The sequence below is a fragment of the Arachis ipaensis genome, chromosome B07 (genome assembly GCF_000816755.2).
Source record: "Arachis ipaensis cultivar K30076 chromosome B07, Araip1.1, whole genome shotgun sequence".
Lineage (NCBI taxonomy): Eukaryota > Viridiplantae > Streptophyta > Magnoliopsida > Fabales > Fabaceae > Arachis > Arachis ipaensis.
Genome location: NC_029791.2, coordinates 125,660,503 through 125,670,997, shown reverse-complemented (window position 1 = coordinate 125,670,997; position 10,495 = coordinate 125,660,503). Strand labels below are relative to the sequence as shown.

Sequence of the window (10,495 nt, the reverse complement as noted above, 5' to 3'; positions counted from 1 at the left end):
TGTGAATCACTATCCTCTTAAGTCTGAACTCTTAAGCAAAGTTCAAAATCACCATCTTAGGTGGATTAGGCGAAATTCTTTGAAATTGCATGTGCTTATAATTGTTTTAAAATTATAGTAAAATTTTATCATTATTGTAGTGAAAACTGAATGTTAATTAATTATATTGCACTAAATAACTAAATCAGGACATATAACTAAAAATTCTTATGATTTTTCTTTTCCCAGTCGAAACAACAATTTAAAAAGTATTATAGATTCAATCTTTTTTTTAGACCATTTAAAATCTTTACCCTTAATAAATAGAAAGAAATGAAACGCCTCGTCTAATCGTTCTTATTTTGGATGGAGAGCAAAAAGGATAATTACACGCAAATATATCTTTTTTGAATGCTGAATGCTGAATGCTGAATGTTGTTGGTAGTATTAATTTTGTGCTGCTATTAATTTTCTGGCTGTGCTGCTGCTGTGGATTCTGGGTTCTGGTGTGCTGTTGTGTGTTTTGTGTCTCTGCTGTGTTGATTATCTTTCTCAATTGTCAATGTTCGCTCTTCACTCTTCACTTACGTTGTGTTGATCATCTTTCTCAATTATCAATGTTCTTTATCAGAACTGAGAAGGAAAATGGCAATATGAACCAGCAAAAGGATTTTCGCAGCGTCAGCGCGTGCTCACACTCGCAGGAACAAGAAAACTAACTATTTTCCTGCTCTATGGTACCTCTTCATCTTTCCTTCTATTTCTGCACTCGTTCATTGTATAGTAAGTCAACTCTTTGGATTACTGGCATAATTTAATTGGAGATTCAAGAGACACAGTTGATTTCTTAATACTGAAAATTCACCCTTAGTTTTGATCTAATTTTGTTTAGTAGGAACTAATAGAATCTCTTCATGGCTTTATCATTGTTGTTTTTCAAGTTATACTAGTTTTTTGTAAGAGAATTAAAGCTAGCTAGTCTTGCCTTCCGTTTTGTACAAATAGGAATATGTAAATACGGCAATTTTATCAAAACTATAGTCACAATTAGAAAGTTTAATTTAATAGTATATGATGCAGATCCGCCTATGGTATAGATATTTGAGTAGAAACGAAGTATTTGTACATTATAGCTTGCATATGTTGCGGAATAGGATAATAACAATTAAGAGTTTTGAGAATTGATCTACTTGTTATCTCTCTTTGAAATGTTACTTTCTGTATTTACTGTTTTAATTTAGCATTCTCTCAGGACTTCTTGCAACAGAGATTATAGTGTTGTTTATTGGGTTTCTTTCAATATATCATGGTATTATCTGATATCTTCACACTTTGTACTATTTGAATTGGCATTTCTTTCAATAGTCACTCACAAGTTGTTTCTATATTTTAGGATATTTATAATTTATTTATTATTTTATTCTAAAACAGTTTTTTTGGTTGAACCACTGTTAGACCAATTGAACCAGTAACTAGAGCGGTTTAATGACCGATCCAGTTCTCAGAACCTTATTAATACTGTACAATCCGTACAACTGAGTAGCAAGACCTCTTCTGCAATTAAGCTCAACCTAATCACTGAACCAAACCTTCTCAAAACATAATTATCAAAATTTATCATAATTTAAACTTATATCTAACAATTATCAAAATTATAAAAGTTTAGATAATATATTTGTTAGATATAAGTTTAGATTGTGATAAATTTTGATAATTGTTATGTTTTGAGAAGGTTTGGTTCAGTGATTAGGTTGAGCTTAATTGCAGAAGAGGTCTTGCTACTCAGTTGTAAGGATTGTACAGTATTAACTTATTAAATGATTAGAATTGCATTTTGTTTGAACAGTATTGACTTATTGAATAGTATTCCGTGTTTGGAATTGCATTTTGCTTTAGATGGGGATGATTTTCTTATGGAATGAGTAAGTTTGTATTAGACTACAAGTATGTATTTAGGTGTTTATTTATATTTATTTATTATTTTATTATAAAACAGATCCGGTTTTTAAAACTTTGGTTTTAACACATGATTTTAATTTTATTTATATAATTTTATATTTTTTAAATTATGACCGAGTTAATCAGGTAAATCAGTGACCCACCGGTTGAACCAGTAACCTGGTGACCCAGTCATATGATCAAATTGATTACCGGTTCAGTTCTGATAACTAAGGGTGTAGTTAACTTCATGTGAAGTTGATAAATGAGATCTGTTAGATGATAATTTAGTCAAACCTGTTAAATCATTTAACGACTCTTAGCTATCAATTTTACATGAAATTAACTTCCCTGAGTTTCTATCCTAAAAGCTCTCTATCAAAGAATTTATGTGTTTTTTTGGTTTGTCAAAGTTACATCCTCGACATGACACATAACAAAAAGTAAAGTGTGATGTATAACCCTTCAATATACTTTCTTTTATGTTTTCTCTTGGTCTCACTTATAACAATTAATAGTGAGAGATTACACTTTACTCTCTCAATTGTTAAAAAAAATTAAGAGGATCCATTTTCTAACAATTCAAGCAACTATCATTTATTTTTTTTCCTTTTTTGGTCAGGAAGCAACTATCATTTGTGTCCAACTATGGCATTGCCTATTTGGAGAGTCCGACCAAAACTGGGCTAGGCTGAGAGAGTTTCATGTTGAGTTCAGTTGCACTTCACCATCTTCGATTCTGACTGAATACCGTTATTCCCTCCCATGAACATGTTCTACACAAGAAGACCATTCTCCTCCTCTTCTTCTTCTTTTTCTTCTTCTTCGTGCTCCTCAAAGAACCATTCACTCCAAACATTATTGAAGCGTGGATTCACCCCAACCCTGAAATCCATCAACATATTCCTCCTCTCCCTCCTCCGCCACCGCAAGTTCAACCTCATCATCCACCTCTTCACCACTGCCACACTCATCCCCACTAACCCTACCACCCACTCCATCCTCACGTGGGCACTCCTCCATTCTAGAAGCTTCCAAGATGCCGAGAATCTCATCTTAACTCACTTCACCCATTCCCATCCTCGCATCTGGGACACACTCATCCGTACCCACCATGACCCTCATAGGGCACTCTTTCTTCTACGCTATTGCCTCCAAAACGGTGGCGTTTTGCCCTCTCCTCTCACTTTCTCTTCTCTTATTCACAGGCTCTCTTCTCAGGGGGACCTAGGCATGACAATGGAGGTGCTGGAGATCATGACAGATCATAGGGTAAGGTACCCTTTTGATGATTTTGTTTGTAGCTCTGTGATTTCTGGGTTTTGTAGGATTGGGAAGCCTGAACTTGCGTTAGGGTTTTATGACAATGCTGTGGGTTCTGGGGCACTGTTGAGGCCCGGCTTGGTTACTTTAACTGCAATTGTTGGTGCACTTGTTAGGTTGGGGAGGCTTGATGAGGTTTGTGGTATGGTTAGGAGGATGGAGGAGGATGGGATCGGTTTGGATGTTGTTTTGTATAGTGTTTGGGTTTGTGGGTATGTTAAAGGAAATGACTTGGTGGAGGTTTTTCGAAAGATGAGGGAAATGGTGGTGGTGAAGGGTATCGATCATGATTATGTGAGTTATACTATACTCATTGATGGGTTTTCGAAGTTAGGCGATGTGGAGAAGTCATTCGGGATCTTGGCTAAGATGATAAAGGAAGGGAAGAGACCCAATAAGGTCACTTACACTGCAATAATATCTGCTTATTGTAAGAAGGGTAAATTTGAGGAAGCACGTGGTGTTTTCGAGAGGATAGGTGAGTTGGGAATTGAGTTGGATGAGTTTGTGTATGCAGTTTTGATTGATGGGTATTGTCGGATTGGAGATTTTGGTAGTGTCTTTAAGCTATTTGTTGAAATGGAGAAAAGAGGGGTTAGTCCTAGTGTTGTTACGTATAATACCATAATAAATGGTTTGTGCAAGTTCGGGAGGACATCTGAGGCAGATGAGTTATCGAAAGATGTGGCTGCAGACGTGATTACGTACAGCACATTGTTGCACGGTTATACCGAAGAAGAGAACACTCCGGGGATTTTGCAGACAAAGAGGCGACTAGAAGAAGCTGGAATCGCCATGGATATCATAATGTGCAATGTGTTGATCAAAGCATTGTTTATGATGGGGGCTTTTGAAGATGTTTATGCTCTTTACAAAGGAATGCCAGAAATGGGCCTGGTTCCGAATTCTGTTACTTATTGCACAATGATTGATCAGTATTGCAAGGTAGGTAGAATTGACGAGGCACTTGTGATGTTTGACGACTTCAGAAAAACATCATTCTCTTCACCTGTATGCTACACTAGTATTATTCATGGCCTCTGCAAGAAGGGTATGGTAGAAATGGCCATTGAGGCATTAGTCGAACTCAATGATAAAGGACTGGAGTTAAGTAGATATACATTTAGGATGCTAATGAGGACAATTCTCACTGAAAAGGGTGCAAAAGAGGTTTTAGATTTAGTTTACACAATGGAAGGATTGGGCCAAGACTCATATGAGTCAGTATGTAATGATGCGATCTTTTTATTGTGCAGAAGAGGATTTCTTGAGGATGCATATCGCTTGTGCTTGATGATGAGAAAGACAGGTTTATACGTTACAAGAAACTCTTATTATTCTATTTTGAGAAGCTATCTTAGTAACAGGAATAGGGAGCACATGCTGCCCCTATTGAATATCTTTCTAAAAGAATATGGCCTAGTTGATCCAATGATGCGAAGGATACTAGCATGCTACCTATGTTTAAAAGATATTCATAGTGCCCTTCAATTTATGGAAAACCCAATCACCCTTCCGGTCTCCATCCTCAGGATTCTGATAAAGGAAGGTAGAGCTTTAGATGCATATAAGCTTGTGGTAAAGACTCAAGATAGTTTACAAGTCATGTATGCTGATTATGCCAATCTGATTGATGCCTTATGCAAGGGAGGATATCTCAATAAAGCATTGGATCTTTGTGCCTTTGTTGAAAAGAAAGGGATCACGTTAGACATAGTTGTATATAATTCTATAATAAATGGATTGTGCCATGAGGGACGTCTTATTGAAGCATTTCGGCTATTTGATTCATTGGAGAAACTTAATTTGATACCCTCTGAAATAACTTATGCCACATTAATTTATGCACTGAGTAGGGAGGGATATCTGGTAGATGCTGAGCATGTTTTCAGTAAAATGGTCCTGAAGGGCTTTCAACCAAAAACACAAGTTTACAATTCACTACTTGAGGGTATTTCAAAGTTTGGTCAATTAGAGAATGCGCTCGAGCTTCTAAACGATATGGAGACAAAATATATTGAGCCTGACAGCTTGACGGTTAGTGCTGTCATAAATTGCCATTGCCAAAAGGGCAACATGGAAGGAGCACTTCAATTCTATTACGAGTTCAAGAGGAAGGATGTATCACCTGATTTTTTTGGGTTCTTGTACTTGATAAGAGGCTTATGTTCAAAGGGACGGATGGAAGAAGCTAGGAGCGTCTTGAGAGAAATGCTCAAATCGAAGAATATTGAAGAGATAATTAACATAGTTAACAATGAGGTTGATAATGAGTCAATAGGTGGCTTTCTTGCCATTTTGTGTGAGCAAGGAAGTATTCAAGAAGCCCTTACAGTTCTTAATGAAATTGCAAGCACACTTTATCCTGTTCTAAGGTTATCTACATATAATCAAGGAGCTCACGCACAGAGGAACATTTCTGAGCTAAACGCTGGTTTACAATCTTCAAGGCCTCTATCCTCCTCTTGTAGAACCGGTTTGGATTTTGGATCTTGTGATGCTAGCGTTGAAAGTGATCTTACAATAAATAATGATAGTCATGTGACAAGGTCCCGGCCACTCAACTTTGACTTCTATTATTCCATGATTGCCACACATTGTGCCAAAGGGGAGCTACAGAAAGCTAATCAAGTAGCTAAGGGAATGCTTTCCCACCTAAGTCGATGAGCTGAACATAAGAAAGAAGAGAGAAAATGAATTCTTTCAATGTGGGAAATTCTCTATTTTTAATGCCAGGAGAGATCACACAGTTGACATCTGCAGGTATATATTTTTCCTCATAATTAAGTTTTCAGTATATATTTATAATCACATTCGTTTCAGGTCAAAGTATTACAGAACATTAGCATATGATAGACTGATTTGACCTTTTTACAAGTTCATAACTTCTTAGACAACTTAAGCTTGCCTTGCTCAACTGTTATGTTCACAATTGCCCTTTTTTATTTGATTATCTCGGATTAGCTTTATAGTCCTCGCTACAGTAAAAAAGTTCTCAAATTTTCATTGCAGCATCAACCAGATAAACGAGAAAATGATGTCCTAGCCCTCTGTCATTCCAGTTTCTTTGACCGCACAACCAGTCTGAAAAGGACAATAGGGTGCCAATTGGAGTGCAAGGGATCCGTATCTGACCTGTAAGATATATAAATGGTAAATACATGCTCAACTTTGATTTAACTTGAGTTATAAACCTTTGCACGTAATTAAGAGCTTCACTATTACAATTGAACTTTTCTTTTTTAGTTTTAGATACGTAGGCCAGGAGGATGATGAAATTTAATTTTTATTCTATTGGTTTTTAATTAATATTAGGCAATGCATATACATATTGGTGGGCTAAGATAGTACTTCTATACAAAAACAAGAGGCAAATTCTTTTGGGTTCTAAATGAACATATAGAGACACAGCTCTTTCGTAGCATTTTTGTGGATTAGGAAGTGTGGTCATTATCAGTATGACATGGGTGCATTCATGTCTTTCGATAACTTACAGGCACCATATGTTTATGTAGTAAAGGATTTGCACTTAAGAATGCTTAATGTTTTCTTATGACAACAGATAATAGGAGCAGGCACCTGATTACATGCTAATTGCTGCTTTAAGCTTGAAATTAAAAAAGTCATGCTCTGCATTTGTGGAGATCAAATGTAAGTACTTTTTCTGGAGACAATTTTTTTTAGTATTTTAAAGTGGATTGAGTTGTATTTTCAGTTTGTTCTTTCATTTCCTTACACTTCTTCCCTCCCTGCCTGAACTTCCTTTTTAACCAGAGAATGGTTGTCTTCAAACAAATGAAATCTACCTTAATCCTAATGCCTTTTGCCCTTCATGGAGGAGTTTTGAATGACAAAGAACCAGAAATGATTTCATTCTTAAATCAGATCTCTTTTTCTTTTTTGGGTATTTAAAGAAAAGAATGAAGTGATTTCATTTATAGATCAGATCAAATTGGGTATTACTTTATTTTTTCCGCCAGATCTTGTCATTTTCCTATGTATTTGATTGGAAATCATTTGGTATCTAAATGTTTGAAAAGACTTTTATACCCTTCTTAATTTTGGTTCCATTTTTAGCCCATTCTTTGATTGGAGGGAATTCCCCTTGTTCCGAAGTTGAAACCCTCTATTTTATATGCAAGATTTAGCTTCTGATTGGGTCGGTGTGAAGCATTGGCTTTCTGCCTTAAGCTCGTGAGGCCATAGAGAATTTCTTTTATTACTTTGTCAAACAGGTATGTTGCCTCAGATCATAAATCTAAGGGAAAGGGAGCCCGGTGCACAGCATTCCACATTATGTTGCCACAGTTACTAGTTTATACTCAGGTTGTTATAATATGTTGTCACATTGTGAGTTTGAGCTTTTGGTGAGACAGATTATGGTTTGCACTTCTTATTTTATCTGTTAACATGTTGATATCAGAAGTATGTGATTTGGTTCTTTAGTTTTCTGAGTCTCCACTGCCATATTATCTTTTATTCAATTGATTTCAGAAAGTATGTATGCAATATACTTTTAGGGACATGGCAGTTTTTCTTTAACCGTGTTTTTGTTGCTGTAAGCCTGTAAGTATAAGTCCTTGTTACTTTTCACATGGCCACATGCACACGCACAGCATGTAACACTTTGTTCTTTGTGATGCCAATAGTCGCTTAGTAATCAATTGTTCTAATGCCCATTGTATTTTTCAACAGTTAATTTTATGATGCACTTTTGAGAAATAGCATGGCCTTGCTCAGTTGCTGTTGACATCAGTGTAGAAGTATTTGGTTCTGAGCTCTCATTCAATGCTTAACAGGAAATTTGGTCGCTTCGTTTTGGAATGCATAGACTTCCATCAGCCACTAAGCAGTTGACAATCAATTCTTTGAAAGTAAACAATCTGGTTAACAAGGTCATATCCAACATTGTAACCCTGCTGAGCCAATAAGCCGATAACAGAAGATCGGTTGTCGACGCCAGTCGCACTGACTGGACCTATAGCCATGCAGAATACGCTGTCTGTGAGCTGTTCAAAGAAGCTTCCAGTGTCCAAAGCCAAATCTGCACCTTGAGCAAAATGGAAGGTAACCACTGGAAATCCAACTAAATCTCTACTCACAACCCCCAAATAGCAATATAGCCAGGGATAAGTTTCGATTATAACTTTCCTAAAGGACCCGCCAAGGATATTCCTTGTATAGTAAATTTTGCACATCATCAGGTAGGTAGGTGAGCGTAGACCCTGTGTCAATGATGACACCACCCGCGCCATTCTCTTTCATCTCAAAAGTTGCAGGAGGAATGTCGAGCCTCCTTTCTCCTACACTTATGCCTTCCATGGTGATGTAATACATGCCACGAAGAGCTTGAAAATGGGTTGGATAGCCTTCAAGATCTGCTCCTTCGCCTAGGATCAGTTGGTTGTAATTACTACTTTTGTCAGCTAGGCTTCCTATGCAGTAAGAGAATTTATGGCCTATTTGTGATGCCAAAGACATAGGTGCATCGTTTAGTCCTAGTATTCCATTATACCCTGGATCATTATTGTACACAGTGGCGCGGCCACACCCGAATTTCTATGTTTGGTATTTGAATGGAACCTTCGTCAGATGTCTCAAAGACTAGCGTTTCATAGTCAAGGGTTCCTGATGCAGACGAATTGTCTGCATAAGTGATACTGAACGGTGACCTATCCAAGGGGTGGCAATTGCAGCCTCGAAAGCCGCAAGGTGTCCTGCATAATTGGGTGTAGGTGGAAGACTTTGAAGGGCCAAAAAGTTGACCCAAATGTTGATCACAATTCGTGCAAGGGTTGCACATAATCCAGAAGATTTCGCTGGCAGTGTCCATCACAACTAGCTGTGGGGTGGGAGGTTGGCCTACCGAGATATTTGCCATTATCGTTCTACCAGACGAGGAGGGAGAAAGTTGAGTCCTATGGTCGCTGGTGGCCATAGTTCCTTCAATCCTCGCATGCAAATACATGACACGTGCAATGGAATGCTGGATGTCGAGTTCGATCCTTTCTTTGGCTGTTTCACTTTGGTTGTAGTGTGGATGGTGAACAGATCTTTGATGAATGAGTTTGGTGACCAATCTTTTAGGTTTTGCAGTTGTAGCATTTGGTAATTTAGCCAAGGATGTGGTTGTTGAAGAATTGGTGCTGATAGATATTGAGAAACACCAGGTTGAGAAGGTTAGTAACAAAAGAATCGAAGTTTCAATGACAAGTGTCATTCCACCTTCAGTTAATTGAAATGGCTTTTGGCAAGTTGTAGATACAACTTTCTAAGACATGTTAACAATATATATAGTAAACAAGGATTTTGTCTAATATGTATATGTATAAGCTTGAAGTCATTACTCTATTACCAATTGAAATGGTTGCATTGCAGGTATGATTTGAACAAAAGAAAATTGATGGCAGGTTTGTAAACTAAGAGAGGTTTCAAAAGTGGAAATGCATGATTGTTGTGACATTTTGTTTAATACATCCTCTGCCAAACAATTCTGGAGAACAAGGAGCATGTGTTATGGTTTGATGATATTTTTAAGAAGGGAAATGTTTGTATATAGTGACTTCAATTGACATTTGATTATTGCATTCTAAATAAATATGGATCGAGTAAAGTATCGTTTTTGTTCCCAATGTTTGGGGTAAATTCTATTTGTGTCCCTAACGTTTAAATCGTCCTATTTGTATCCCTAACGTTTATAAAAGTGATTCAATGTTATCTTGCCGTCAATTAGACATCATGAGCGTTTTAGTTTGAGTTCTAAAAATCTCTTCTTGAAGTTAGAATACAAATGTCTGGGATAGAATCGATGATCTACTCCGAAAAATACCTCATCAAATGTTGAAACTAATTCCTACAACATTTACATAATTTACTTTTCTAGGGACATAATTAAATCTAAACACAAATAGTGGGTATAATATTAAAATCGAACACATCCAAGTGAGACTTAATTGAGAATGAATACATCCAAGTAAGAATAAATGAAAAATATAATTTGATTTGTTAGTATAATTGATAGTAGGATAACATTGAATCACTTTTATAAACGTTAAGGATACAAATAGAACGATTTAAACGTTAGGGACACAAATAAGACTTACCCCAAACGTTGGGGACAAAAACGATACTTTACTCGTATGGATTTAAGTTGAACATGCATTGAGTGTGATTGTATCTGAAACAAAATGTACACATTTGTTTAGAGCAGTTGATATATGACAAATAAATTAAAAGGTGACATTTTTTTTGTTGT

General features: G+C 36.6%; 3 protein-coding genes across 6 annotated transcripts; 1 reads left to right on the top strand and 2 right to left on the bottom strand.

Moving 5' to 3' along the window:
• LOC107606365 (pentatricopeptide repeat-containing protein At5g57250, mitochondrial-like) lies at nt 2,525–8,720 on the top strand. 4 transcript variants are annotated; one of them, XM_016308427.2, is made up of 6 exons: nt 2,525–6,003; nt 6,253–6,393; nt 6,803–6,891; nt 7,383–7,475; nt 8,040–8,307; nt 8,445–8,720. In XM_016308427.2, the coding sequence occupies exon 1, from the start codon at nt 2,683–2,685 to the stop codon at nt 5,905–5,907; it is 3,225 nt and encodes a 1,074-aa protein (XP_016163913.1). In that variant the 5' UTR covers nt 2,525–2,682; the 3' UTR covers nt 5,908–6,003; nt 6,253–6,393; nt 6,803–6,891; nt 7,383–7,475; nt 8,040–8,307; nt 8,445–8,720. The 4 variants fall into 4 exon arrangements, with proteins under 4 accessions (XP_016163913.1, XP_016163916.1, XP_016163914.1 ...); XM_016308430.2 differs by having other exon boundaries at nt 7,015–7,475; XM_016308428.2 differs by lacking the exon at nt 7,383–7,475 and having other exon boundaries at nt 7,936–8,307.
• On the bottom strand, nt 8,057–8,527 carry LOC110264440 (probable aspartic protease At2g35615). The gene has a single exon (XM_021106638.1). It carries the CDS (start codon nt 8,493–8,495, stop codon nt 8,079–8,081), a length of 417 nt encoding a protein of 138 aa, XP_020962297.1. The 5' UTR covers nt 8,496–8,527; the 3' UTR covers nt 8,057–8,078.
• LOC107606366 (aspartic proteinase CDR1-like) lies at nt 8,693–10,017 on the bottom strand. Its single transcript, XM_021106637.1, has one exon. It carries the CDS (start codon nt 9,458–9,460, stop codon nt 8,765–8,767), a length of 696 nt encoding a protein of 231 aa, XP_020962296.1. The 5' UTR covers nt 9,461–10,017; the 3' UTR covers nt 8,693–8,764.